Genomic DNA, 14,686 nt, shown 5'->3' on the forward strand with positions numbered 1-14,686 from the left:
TAAAGCTTGGTTCAGTTTCTCTCACATGCAAATCCCTAATTTGTTTTCAGTGTTTCACGTTTTTAAAAAAAAAGTAAGGATTTTTCTGCTCTTCTGTTGGCGTTTATGAAGTTACTTTCAACAGGAGAGAAACTGCCTACATACGCCTAAACCAGGGTAATAGTGTTCAACATATTCCTCACACCTCTGGCAGGTGGGTTCCAAAAGGGGACAGAGACATTGTCCTATCTTTTCCTCACCCTCTTTGGCATGGTGCACCCTTTGAGCGTATGAAGAGCGTGATCTGTTGAGGACTACAATTGTGGATGGTCCTTATGTGGGCTGCACAAATGAGTGTGTGGCTCTTTGTACCATTCCGCCTCACAGTCTGACCCTAGATTCCATTCATTTATCCTTGTGTAGTGCTATTGATAGCAGTGGAGTTACACAGGTGTAACTGAGAGCCTGCAGAATCATCATTACTGGTGGTGATCTGCTAGATGGAAAAGATTCTGCTTAACTCATAGAGCTCAGCTTGAGTTTACAGGGATGACAGCTGGGGGGGGAGGTGAGGAGAAACTGTACTTGTAAGTTAAACACACTTGTTATAACTATCTGTGATAGCAACCAAACCTGTAAGCTGTGGTACCATGTTTGCAAAGTCATTTTTAAAAAAGAACCAAACACTAAGGATTAAGTGAGTTTAATGTTCTTTTTTTAAAGCTCTCTAGGATGTTTGAATGAACGATGCTAAGACAGTGCAAAGACTTATCGTATTTGCTCAATAATTATTATATTATATTAATTATAATTAATGCTGTATTATTTGTGCTATTTTCTAGTCATCAGTGTACACTAGACAGTAACCCTTGAGCTGTTCCTACTTTGCATCTCACTAAGGTGCCTCTTTCATAGTGAATTAGATATAATTTGAACCACGTCATCAAAGCCCACAGTTTGGATGTCTTGTCAATGATCTCTTTTTTTATAAAGAGATCTTTTCATTTTATGTAATTTGTTAACTACACTAAACAAAGGTCAATAGAGCTAAACAACCATGTTGCTTACAGTGATCATAGATCTAATTTCCAATGCTGCTGTATTCATTTTCCATATATTGCTTACAAACACCCATCTACTAATGAGTTCCCTAGCTAACATGAGATAAAAAGAAGCTGAAGTTGAAGGTTGTCATTGGGATTGTTCTTTGGCTGTGCCTCTATAGATAATGAACAACTGCATAATAAAGGACACAGATGGGCCACATACTCAACATAATTAACACTCTGGTAAAATTTATTTCGTGATGATCTGTTGTGTGATGTGATTCTTTTCCACAATAACTTCATAACAAAATTGAAACGCCCTGGGATAAAAAGAAAACAGGTCATCAATCTAATTTATATACATGAGACATAGTTAGAAATTCACTGCGTATAAATAATAGCTTACCTAGTGGAAGATGTCTATGGTTGTTGAAGATTTGTTGTACAGCAGGACTTTTCAATATCATGCTTTCTTCCACGTTATTTCATAAAAAGCGGAAATGACCATGAAAAGAATTAAACAAAACTGGAAAAATAATACTAGTATGATGCACTAAAACATATCTGTTTGCATTATTATAGTTAATTAATTTGAAAATGAAAGATGCGTTTCCAGGAAAGACTGTTCATCAGCAAAATGGTGGATTCAGTAAGGCTTTGTCAAAGATTATATTCTGCCAATAGTTTTTGTTTGTTTGTTTGTTTGTTTTACCTTTCAAAGGCTTCTTTTAACTTTTTCTCATTTTTCTTTGTTGCTGTCTAAAACAAGGACTTATGCTCATGTATGTGTATGTTCCCCAAAACAAATCAGCCATTCCTACTGTTTGTAATAATAAATAGTGTAAAATTGCAATTAAGAGTTGCAAAACGTGTTGGTAGATTTAGAATGTAATTATGTTCACAGATTACCGCAAATAAAAAAAAAAAGTCAAATCAAACCACCATTGGAATCAATTACAATGACTGATATGAAAATGTAGCTGTTGAAAATATAGCCTGTTCCTTACACTCAATTCTACTTATTTCTCCTAAATCTCCTGATTAAAAAGTGTATTATGGTTGAAAACTGATTTTATTTCAAATTTTCAGGTATGTGAATTGGCATGACATCAGGCGTTGGGTTGACATTAGCAGCAAAACATTAGAGGAGGAACCCCATTTTTAAACACTTGATTATAACTTATAACAGGAGCCAATACAAATGTTTTGAGATTAGCAAAAGTTCCGTACGTAAAAGTGAATTACCATATAGTACTGTACAGTGCATAAAAGTGAATATTACAAAACAAAATTTAGCCACTGTTGAACAGATAACTATTTTCCCCACCTTTCTGGGTCCAGCCCCCTGGCATACAACCCGGAACTGTGGGGCCACTGAGTCCCTTAACTCTCCAGCCTGGGCGGTCTCTCTCAATGCTTTGCCAGTGAAAAGCAGCAAACTCCTCCAGGTGCTGTTATCACACAGCCACCGGCATACAGAGACGCAGCCAGTGAAGTTGCATGAATGCTCTCTAAGCCACTCATCAACTGTACAGAAGGAAATGCCAGCAAATTCCCCTCAGTTCCCAGCCTTGCACCCCAGAAATGTACCCTCTTACACTGTTCAAGACAAAGCTTGTTAATTAGTTTGCTGCTTCATAGTGGACATGCACCAGCCTTGTAATATGAGCAAATTCCCCAGACATTTTAGACACACTCACTGGTAAAGATAAAACATTAAAATAAGTTTCCCGACTACAGAAAGATAGATTATAAGTGGTAGGCATAAAGGTCAGAGATAGTTACCTAAGAAATAAAAAGTAAACACACATTCTAAATCCTAAATCGCCCCACTGCATGTTTCAGGCAGGTTACTGTTCTTAATACACAGGCTGAATTCCCTTCTCAGCCTGGGCCCAATCTCATCAGTTCAAAATCTCTGTCTTCCCAGTGTTCTTGCTGCCTTCAGAGTAGATGGGGGAAGTGATCTCATGATGCCACTGGCCCCTTTTTGTACTCTCAGTTCATGGGCCTGGAAAAATACTGGCCCAGGCATGTCCTGGTGAGCTTTGCTGAGTCACAAATCCCCATTGTGTGGGGCTTGCATAACTGTCTCTTATTGAATTGTAAATCTCTTGTTTATAGTTCCCCTGCTGGTCAATGGCTGGTGATGGTTGTTTAACACCAACCTGGGTACGGGTCACCTCCTTTGTTGCCACTGGTGAGCTAGCTGTGGGCGTTTCCTAAATTTACCACATATTTCAATAATAACCATATAGCAAAATCTCATAACTCCATATATAATGATGATCTGCATTTTTTCACAGAACAATGAGTTTTAGAAGATCATGACCTTTTATCTGATACCTTACAAGGCATTCTTTGCATAAAATATAACCATACACTAATATTGGGGTTACAGGGCATATTTTGAGGTACCATATGTCATGCTTACAAATATTTAATATGTATGGGCTGACTGAATTGTGGCTAGTTTTCTTCCATGAACATGTAAGTGACCATGCTCTCTAGCAGCCGCGATTCAATTTTGCATCTTTTAGTTTTTGCCATGACTTGTGCTTCTCTTTTTATACTTCCTCTAATTGGTTTTCCATTCCTGGAATCTCTTTTGGCTCATATGTGGTCTTTGTTATAAAACATGCAGCTGCTAATAATTCTTTACTTCTGTGCAAAAGCAGATGGAGTGGAACAAATGCATACTAGAATACTGTGGCTCTGAGCATTCTCATGCTCCAGGTACAGGACTCCAGTTGAGATACCAAATGGACAGTGGTATCCCAGAAAAGGGACTGGAGAACCAGTTCCAGGAGTGAGTCCCCCTTTGTTGTTGCCCTACACTGCCCATGCTGCTAGTTGCTCACTATTTCACACTTCTCTCTGTGGCCTCCCGGGGCAATAGCTCAGTGGTTTGAGCATTGGCCTGCTAAACCCAGGGTTGTCAGTTCAATCCTTGAGGGGGCTGCTTAGGGATCTGGAGCAAAATCAGTACTTGGTCCTGCTACTGAATGCAAAGTCCCTTCCAGTTCTAGGAGATAGGCTATCTCCATTAATCAAAAAAAAAAATAAAATACAGAGTGGAGAGTTAATGCTCTCAAAGTAAAGTAGGAGAGTTGAAACACAATAATCTATTAATAAGGGTTGTGTGGATTTTGTAATTGGATGAGCAGGGCAGGTGCATCAAGCTATTCAGTGATAGCAATGTTTGAAATTAAGTGAATATTAGAGCAAATTCTGCAAAACTGGAATTATTTTTTATGAATAATCTGGCCAAATATGCATTTCAGAAGTGTGCAGGTATTTATTTAAGTTCCGGTGTGTGTGTGTGTGTGAATATAAATTCTGTGGGAAAAGACTAAGAATTTGCTAGTTTTGGGGGGGTTGTTTAACTTTCTTTTTAATTCATTTAAAAATCTAACAACATTATATATCATGCTGGATATGCCAATACATCAAAATATGTTATAAAAACATTATAGATATAAAACTTCTTTAAGAAAAATATGGTTTTTATCATTTGTGTGCAGTTGGTAGAATTTACATATGCAAACCCCCCATTACCTGTGTGGGCATATGATCATGACGATATACTCTCGCAAGTGACACACCAACGGGAACATGTTAAAAATATGGTCTGTAAAATGTTACATAGAAATAGTAATAACAATACTTAGCATTTATTTAGCATATTCTATCTTCAAGGTGCTTACAAATGTGAATTGATTAATCCTCACATCTAGTAGTTAATGTAAACATTTTTAGGCAATGTATTATCTTCATTTTACCTCTGGGGGATTTAAGACAAAGGGCAGTTAAATGACCTGCCACATTCTGTGTCAGTGCAAAACATGGGAGTTCTTGGCTCCCAAAGAAGGTTGTGTTCCTTGGATGGCAAGATGACTAATTGGTGTCTAGTTCTGCATTGCAGATGGTCTGCTCCCTGAAAATATAAACAAAGTCTCTTTTATGCTGAGATGGGAGTAAACAAGAACTTTTAAACCCTCAAGATTTGGTACTATTCATTTCAATCCTGTAGAGGCAGCTTAATATTGTTACATTAATGTTTGTCACTTTCTAATTTCGAATCTAAATAATTGGTCATTAAACCACATTACTATTTTATCTACAAATTTGGAAACAACAGTCACCACATAAACAATCATTGTAACTGAAGTACACTCCTTTGAGGTCAATATAAAGCAATAATATAAGCATGATTGGCAGCATGAGAGATTTTTTTTTTCCTCACAGTATTTTTCTGGACCTTTAAAACCCATGTATACATTAACAGTTATGACCCAAACTCTGAGTGCTATCTGCCCCTCTGGTAGCTGATATTTGTGGGACAACGACAATGTTTAGTGCAGTTTGTTCTTTTGTTTAGTGTCCACTTCTCCGGCAGCTACATATTTCAGTTACAGAGATCAAAACAGAAATGAGCAAAAACAACTAAGAACAAAACTCAGTCAAGTGCTAAACAAAATAAATGGGTCTTGTATTGTGCCTAAATTGCCTGCTAGATGGGTTGCCAAATTTAAATACATAACGTAATTGGAAGAGAGAGAAGGAGCTATCTGCTTATTCCACACTGCTATCCCCATTCCCAAAGGAGCTGCATGCCTGTGTATGTGTAGCCCTATTACAGCTGTACTTAACTCCTGATGAACGACCACATTTACTTTACTGATATAAAGCCCAGATATTTGGGGTCTATACAGGGCTGGGTTATGGATTAGGCACTATAGGCTTAGGGCCCAACATTGAGGAGTCATGTGATAATATCAGAATTTATGGTTTAATTTTTGATAGCCCTCATGGTTGCAAAAGAAAACTTTTAAAATGTGAACCAAGAATCTGTAGACAGCCAGAAACAATAGCTCTGACCGGTATGAACTGGCATCTCAATGGGATGTTAATTCCAGAGCTCACTGTGCTGGGCTGCCCTGCCAACACCATTTCAAGGGAAAAGAGTCTGTATAAGAAGCATGCAATCAAAAATTTAAAAAAAAGTATCACGTTAATATGGAGAAAAATAAATAGTTATTCTCTGAGCTCTCAGAAATTAATTTCTAGGTTTGAGCTCTGCCTAATCTATCTGTCATTTTGGTGTACCTGTCACAGTGGTAAATCTATATGCTGGTACCAAGTTAGGTTCTGATCTGCAATCTTGTTTGCACATGACTCCCATTGGAGAAGAGCAGGCTGCAAAATTTGATTGATTGTTTTTATTCAAAAATGCTTGTGAAATTTTTGTTTTCTGTTCACTGATGAGCTATAGATTTAAATTTATTAAATGACAAAAGTAAAAATTTAATGAAAAACAGAACTGAGGTTGTTCCGATATTTTGTGACATCCCCCCCCCCCCGCCCATTTTCTGACCACCTCTATATTGGCAACGACCGTAATTTTGATTCAAGAGAATTATTTGATTGGGGATATGCAAAATGTGCAGGTAAGTGTCAAAAAAGGCCTATGTAGCAATCTTTCTGATACAGGAACATACCTCCAAAATAGCTAGTCAATGATTTCAGAGTTTAATTAGCACTGGTGTGTTAAATGCATGAAAAAAGTATAACATATGTTTATATGACATATTACAAATCAAGATTCTATACAATCAAAATCAGGTTAGATTTGATTTATGTAATTTTATTTCTTAATAATTTATCAAGGCTTTTGTTTCCTTTTTTGTTGCAGGGATGACATGTCAAGCCCGAACTTCGTATACCGAAGATGAAGTTCTCTGGGGTCACCGTTTTTTCCCTGTGATTTCCTTAGAGGAAGGATTTTTTAAAGTAGACTATTCCCAGTTCCATGCAACATTTGAAGTCCCTACTACGCCCTACAGTGTGAAAGAACAGGAAGAAATGCTTCTTATATCTTCCCCTTTAATAGGACCAGCTGTAAGTAACAGTAAAGAAAGGAATAATTCTGTAGAATGTCTAGATGGTCTAGATGACATTAGTACAAAGATACCCTCAAAACTGCAGAAAATGACTGGAAGGGAAGACTTTCCCAAAAAACTACTAAGGATGAGTTCTACAACCTCTGAAAAGGCCTACAGCATTGGGGATTTACCTATGAAACTTCAGCGAATAAGCTCAGTTCCTGGCAACTCAGAAGAGAAACTGGTATCTAAAACTACAAAGATGATGTCAGATCCTATGAGTCAGTCTGTGGCTGATTTGCCACCAAAGCTTCAAAAATTGTCAGGAGGAGGAGCTAGAATGGAGGGAAAACTTCCACCCAAATTGAGGAAAATGAATTCTGATCGCTTTACATAACAAGAATAGACATTTAGATATTATTTAAAGTTTGAATTATTAGTCAATCCAATTTGGGCAGGAAAGCAAACTCTCTGAAAAGAGTATAGTAGCTAAAAGGTGAAAGTTTCCTAAGCACTACATGCAAACTGGGACAGCAGTGTTCTTCCCAGATAATGATGTACTGTAAGTATAATGTTCTGATTAAAAGACCTGAAGTCCTGACTGAGGTCATAGGAGAGCAAATATTAATTGGCATGTAGTATCACAACAAGCATGCAATAATAGTGTGCAATTTTTGCATATAGTTTTCTGGCATGATTCTTACTATATTTATATTGTATATTCTGAAAATATGTAAAGGGGGGTGTTATTCTCTCCTATATTTCTTAAGGGGTAAGTAGTAGGTAAAACATGCGTAGGAAACTTTCAGGGCAAGTTATAATTTAATTTAAAGTGTATTTATTTTTTCTGATGTAGATTGTGATGTTTTGTTCAAACAAAGTAGTTATGGTGCATGTTTTCTTTCTTAAAATAAGGCTATAAGCATTAGTCAATTCCAAACACCAAATTTCTTAGCCTTAAATTATTTGCCATTTTATAATTTGCTTTAATAATTTCTTTGTTTTTTTTCCTGCCATTACAATGCTGGGAGAATTTAAAGTGTACTTCATAAGAGGTGTTAGCAAAAAATTGTACTATTTAGGGCTGGGCAAAATATCTCAAACAGAGTTTGCGTTTTAAGTACAAAATTTTAAATAAAATCATGAGATCATTTTGTTTCATGACTAATAATATTAATGTAACAAAACATTCAAAATGGGCACATTTGCTTGATTTTCTAATGTAAGTAGTATCAATCTGATAGGAAAATGTAAAATCAACTACTTAGACTTTCTGGGTGAAATTTTGTCCCAATTACATCAAAGGCGAAATACTGATTAGCTTCAATGGGGCTGGGTTTTCACCCTCCACATTTAGGACCCAGTCATGCAAACTGTTACTTGTGCATCAATGGGACTACTTGTCTGATCAGGGACTACTCACTTGAGTAAGAGTCTGCAGGATCTTTTGCTTTAGTTTTCCAACCAAATTGGAATCTCACAATCAGAATTATTTTTCTGAATTTTCAAAAATTGCTAAATCCTTTACTGAAACACCAAAACATGTTAATGCTCTCATATTGTCCACTAAGTCCATCTAGGCAACTTTTCCCTCTCTTTTAGGGGAATTTTTCCCTCTTGCGTTCTATATGGTGATAATATTTTAAAGTGATAAAAATACATTTAGATGTGTTTTGAAGTGCAAAAGGCCAATTCTTCATAAATGTATTTTTGAACTTGTTTTATTTTTCATTTCACTTCGTTCTAAATTCTCTTGGCAGAGATGAGCCAGCCTGGTAGGCATAGTATAGGTACCTCCAGCCAACCATGGGTAGGTAGCATTTTGGTACCTATCCTCTACTTGGAGTTGTCCCAGTTCTTCCACTAAAAGTTGAACTTCTATATAGTGTACATCACAGCATCTGAAAACACTCATTCGTTGATGCTATATCATTACTAGAAGTGGTGCTTTGGCACAGTTCCTGCATCTGGTTTGGAGTTTCAGGAATAGGTCTGGCTTTCTGGGTATCTTCAGGCAGCGAGTATTTCTATCTTGGCTCATCTCTATTCTGTTCATAAAAGGGTCAGTGTGATTAATTTGACCATAAATGTGTAGCTGGTACACTTTTGGAAACAGGGTAATTAAATAAGACAACAGCAAAAATAATACACCTCTACCCCAATATAATGCTGTCCTCAGGAACCAAAAAATCTTACCGCGTTATAGGTGAAACCGCGTTATATTGAACTGGCTTTGATCCACCGGAGTGTGAAGCCCCACCCCGCCAGAGCACTGCTTTACCGCGTTATATCCGAATTTGTGTTATAGCGGGTCACGTTATATTGGGGTAGAGGTGTAGTAATAATTACTACTAATCCTGATCTCAAAGTTTGGGATGTAATTTTTATGTAATTATCCAAAAGTACGGTAGTTCAGGACCGCAGTGAACAAGAATCTTTTTACTTTTAGAACATACACTGTTATGGTGTTAACTGTGTGGTGTTAACTGATTTCAATCATGTATTGGCAGTTCTGACTCAAAGGGCTTTGGACCATCTTAAGTGAGAGAGTGCACATTTGTAGGACTGTATAAAGAAGTAATAATAATAGTAGATCTACCAATATCTAGAAAAAATATTTTTTTATTTTATTTTGTAATTGGTTGCAAGGAATGAAAAATAGGGAACCTACACTGCTAGGTACTCAGCACTGTTCACCATCTGCCAATTGTGTACTTATGGATTTCACATTTACTTACCAAGTTTTTCAGAGTTTATAATGATCTGTGATCTACATTGCATGCTTGTTAGACCTTTGGCTAAACTGTCAGCCCTTTGCACATTATTTGGGGTGTGTAGTAGTACCATGCTGTAAATGCCTGGTGAGCAAAATTGTGATGTGTTAAAAGATTAATTCTGACAGCTTAGTTGTCCCCTTGTTGTTGATACTTTACGACAGGCTTTCTTACAAAATATATTTGACATCTGTGCCATAAAAGTCTGAAAATGTCCTGTCAAAGCAATTTTTGGCACCTCTTATTCCATTGTGTAAGTTTCTGCAGTGTGGAAGTTGGGCTTTTTAAAAAAAAATCTTACCCTTAAGATATTAACTTTAGCATTTGCTTTTGGGAAACGTGAGAAAAAGTTTGTGCCAGAATATCAAGTATATTTTAAAAAAGTAAATAAATTATGCTAGTGGAACCTGAATACAAATGGTATGAGAATTAGAATTATTGATAAAGTGCAAGTGAACCACAAATTACTTAGGTCGTGTCTACATGACAGTTTGATTGGCGTGCAGCTGCAGACTTTTGAATACACTTGGGCACACGCACACTTGTGGTGAGTATGCACAGTGCCAACACAAGCACCCAAGTATAAAATGGGGTGCACCAGAGGTAGGTATCCCAGTATGCTCCATGGCACCATCTGGTGCAATGCCTTGTGGGATATTTTTACTGGGCTTTGTGAAATACCAGGGATTTCTGGGAACTAGGGGTCAATTTTCCACCATGCCACTGTCTTCGTCCTGTAGTGCTTGCCCCAATCCCATAATTTTTGCACCATTTTTAAAAACTTCCACAGTCCTGCAAACTGCTTTCCCGTCTCTGCCATCTCTGGCAAAAGCCTGGACCCTGCACAGCTCAGCACAATTCTCATGAGCTTTGCTAATACAAGATGAACGATTCTCCAGTATTTGCAGAACTTGAATGAGTACTACAATTGGTCATGTAGTGAGGAAGATGCAGAGATGTTGAAGCACAATAACTGGATACAGATAGACATAGCTGGGGGAGGGAGGGAGATCCAGAGCAACTCCACATGGTGAATCTCTGTGTCTGGGCCTGAGAAACTAGCACTGATTGGTGAGATTGCATCGTAATGCAGGTTTAGGATGACGAGCAGTGGCTGCAGAACTTTTGGATGCAAAAGGCCATGTTCCTGGATCTTTGTGGCAAGCTCACTCCAGCCCTCCAGTGCAGACACACCAAAATAAGAGCTGAATTGACAGTGGAGAAGCAAGTGGCAATTGCATTCTGGAAACTTGCAATACCAGATTGCTATCAATCATTGGCAATCATGTTGCAGTTGGAAAATCCACAGGGGGAGCCACGGTCATCCAAATGTGTAAGGCCATTAAGTGTGTCCTGCTGCACAGGACTGTGACTTGGCAATGTGCAGGAAATAGTGGCTGGACTTTCAGCAATTGGGTTTCCAAACAGTGGTGGGGTGACGGACAGTATATCTTGCCAGTGAATACATCAACAGAAAGGTATACTTTTAAGTGTGGCTGATCCTGTGGTTTTCATAGGTCAGTGTATGTGTAGCTATGGTTCTCCTGGTTTTCCCCCAGTGTGGAGTAGCAGCAGTAAAGATGTATACCATATTGCCACTTGTTATGTGGGGGCGGGTGGGTATCAGACCATGGTGTTTTCCAAGGACTGGAAAAGCTACTGAGTCTGAGGTCTCTGGGCATATAGGTAGGTAATGCTCTGTAACATCTAAGTTTGTTGTCAGAGCAAACCCATCATGTCCTGATGCATTTCCCAGTATGCCTTTTGGTCCTTTTCCTTCTCCTGCAGCAACCGCTTTCTCCATTCTTGGTCTTTCTCCATTGTCACGGTCATATGGCTTCTCCAAGCCCTGTGTTTTCAGTCTGAGTTTGTAGAGGATTGGAAGATCTCGCAGAACATATTCTCCCTAGTCCGCTACTTTCTCCTCCTGATCAGGATCAAATATTCAGCAGATCTGGAGGGGGGCACCTCTCGAGACTACCAGGTCAGAGGTTGCTGATTAAAACAGACCGATATTGCATTAGATTTATAACCACAATGGAAAGGGAATGATAAGTCTAAAATCTCTCATATGTTATTCTCTGTAATAAGAAATGCTAGTTGTCACTTAAGTTTTGGAGCGTCTCGCTACAGTACCGCTCTGCAGCTCAAGCCATTGTGAGTAGAGGTGTGGGGTTATTCTTTTGCATGGAAGGTTTAAATGCTAGGTGCCCCTGGGTGTGGGTATAGGCAAAGTGCAGTGAATATTGGCAGTTTTTTCACCGGCAGTGATAACTTTGGCTGATATCTCAGCACAGACAACCCTACTGCAAATGGCATTCCAAAACTGCCTGGGCCCGTATGTTGCGCAGATAGCTTATTTATTGCAATGGTGCCAGCCAAATGCAACACAGAGTGTCATGGTAAAATCTCATATCGGGGGTGAAGAAAAAAGGCTGTCATCCCTAGAAAGGTTTGGGAGAGGATCGCAGAGTTTCTCCATGGACATCCCTGTTCAGATTAACAAAGTTCTCTGCATGACCCCCTGCCCAGCCCGACAAACCAAAGAATAAAAAAGCGGATGCCGATTCTACCTCTGTTTGTTCTACCTCTGCCTGAGCACAGGGCAATAATCTGATGTGAATTGTGTAATCAGACTGCCATAATATTCTTTCTGAATTTATTCTCTATCATTTTTTTCTAACATTATACCAGTTTTTGTTCTCTACAGTTGCTGATGAGATGGGCACCCTTTTTTAAATGGGGAAGAAGAGCTAGATGGGAGGGACATGAGATTACTGACAATGAAAAGGGGGAAATGATTATAAAGAATAATGCCTGTAAACACTTACCCACACTCCCTTCCCGTCAGTCAGCTCATATGCGTTCACATGGTGGGACTGGTTTGAGTCTGGTGGAAATTCAAACTGCTTCTGGCTTGTGGCATGGTTTTTCCCCTTCTCCTTACAACAGGTCTGCAATTCAGGCTCCTGCAAAACAGAATGCAGGGTGCTGGCAGGGTCACTGCCAAGTATGACCTGCAGGTCATTCTAAAAATGGCAGGTCTACAAGGCAGCATCAGATTTCTTGTTGCCTCCCTCCCCTTCTGGTATCCCTGGCAAAGTTACTTCATTTTCACACAGCACTGCTGGTCATCTCTGTTGTGCTGCAGTTTCAGTATCGCCAGTGGAATTTGCACATAGATGTCTATATTTCCATAGCTTTTAGTCTCTTCTCTCCACAGGCCAAGGAGATCTAAGACTACTTGTTTACTCCAGGTAGGAGCATGTCTAGTAGCATCTGTGTGCAGAGCCAGCATGGCTAGATGCACACAACAAAGGTGAGCTGGTAGGTGTGCTTGCCAAGGTAGGCAATTAGGAAGAGTCATTTCAGAATCACATGAGAGGTGCTGATGCGGAGGTGGGATGGTTAAGGGATTCCAGTCTCTCTGACCGTTGGCAGTGGAGTTCAAAATTGTTACGGGGATATGCATATTGTGAGACAGTTGCTGGAGGACTGCTAGGATCAATAGAGGTAATTCAGTATTTACACTTGCACTGCATCAACCTAAGTAGGCCAACCGTGGCTCTCAGGGAGGTAGTACTGTCTGATGGGCACTTATGTTGGTAGGAGATAGGCTTTGGTTTAGACACGTGCACAACTAGGGTCAACACAAGTGGACTTAAGTTGACCTAACTTTGTAGTGTAGACCAGGCCTTAGTAATCTGAAGAAATCATGCTTTGAAATTGGAAAGTACTGTCCTTATTATGTTATGTTTGATGCTGCAAAATATTTTGATAAATATTCAGTTATGATTAATTCAAAATACCTAATTTTTTATATAAAACATTCACCCTTCCCTGCTGCGAATAAGGCTGCTGAGTCCTGTGGCATGTACTGGAATATAATGTATGTTAAGACTAAAATATTGATAAGTGCAAACAAACATGAATAATAAATTAGTTTGTAATTTTTTTTAAGAAATTGAAGTTATTCTGGGTTAATATTTAATTTCTGTTAGCATAGCCACTTCTCTCATTTCATCATTTTTGTTTTTGCCCAGCCCTAGTGCTTAAGCTAAAAAAGTATTTCTTTCTGACTGCACAGCAGGTCTGTGTTCTCTACTGCTGAATTTATGCTTGAATTATATTGTAAATTGTATATATTCAAATTAGAATCAACTAATTGCATTTTCTGGCATGCAATCTATAATTGTATAAATGTACAAGTTTATTTGGATTATACAAAATTACAAACTCTTGTATTCGTTAATACTGCAAGCTCAGTTTTATCTAAAGCTATATTAAACTTTCAAAAATTGTTGGGTTTAAACGTCATAGTGTACTTGTCATTTATCAAATGTACCCTACGTATATTTTTTAACAAATGAATAAATATTCAGGGTTTTGATTTTTGTACAATTATTTAAACGATGAGGTGGTAGCCTTATGTTTTGGCATATACTGTACGAAAATGGCAGGTCCACTTCAAATCAGGAAACAAGAACGGGACTTCAAGTGATTCAGTTTTTAAGCAATAGTGATCACAGCAAAGGACATTTCTGGGGGGCTTTGGGCCTGATCCATCTCCTATTGAAGTTAGTGGAAAGACTTCAACTAACTTCAGTGGATATTGGATCATGATCATGTTAACCAGCTGCAAAGAACTGATGGCCCATAACAGTATTAATTCCAGGCAGTCATAAGTTCTAAGGAAACGCTATGCTCAGTAGTAGTTATTACTCGTAAATTGTATGATATTGCCTCCAGGTAATCTGACCTTTTGTACCCACATGCGTCCCTCTATGGCACCTCATATGAGTCAAGATCAAAATTAAGTTCTAAACATAACCAGCTACAGGCTGTCACCTTGCTTTTTCTTGTCTCTGGCACAGATAGGTGTATCATGTCTCTTTAAGAGCATTATTAAAAGCTACTTCCTGTCCCCCACATGTGATATAATTTTTAAGGTTTTTCTGGGAGGAAAACTCTTTCCCCAAGCCTGTGTTAGTAATAGCCAAAT

At 38.5% G+C, this 14,686-nt stretch overlaps 1 protein-coding gene across 1 annotated transcript in view; it reads left to right on the forward strand.

The window, feature by feature from the left end:
- Positions 1-9,120, forward strand: part of KCNJ3 (potassium inwardly rectifying channel subfamily J member 3) — a 179,989-nt gene extending 170,869 nt beyond the window's left edge. The window contains exon 3 of the mRNA XM_034786378.1: positions 6,721-9,120. Coding sequence (XP_034642269.1) covers positions 6,721-7,307 — 587 coding nt within the window. The 3' untranslated portion in view covers positions 7,308-9,120. The remainder of the gene's footprint in view (positions 1-6,720) is intronic.
- Positions 9,121-14,686: the final 5,566 nt, after the last annotated feature.

The sequence above is a fragment of the Trachemys scripta genome, chromosome 11, assembly GCF_013100865.1.
Source record: "Trachemys scripta elegans isolate TJP31775 chromosome 11, CAS_Tse_1.0, whole genome shotgun sequence".
Classification (NCBI taxonomy): Eukaryota; Metazoa; Chordata; order Testudines; family Emydidae; genus Trachemys; species Trachemys scripta.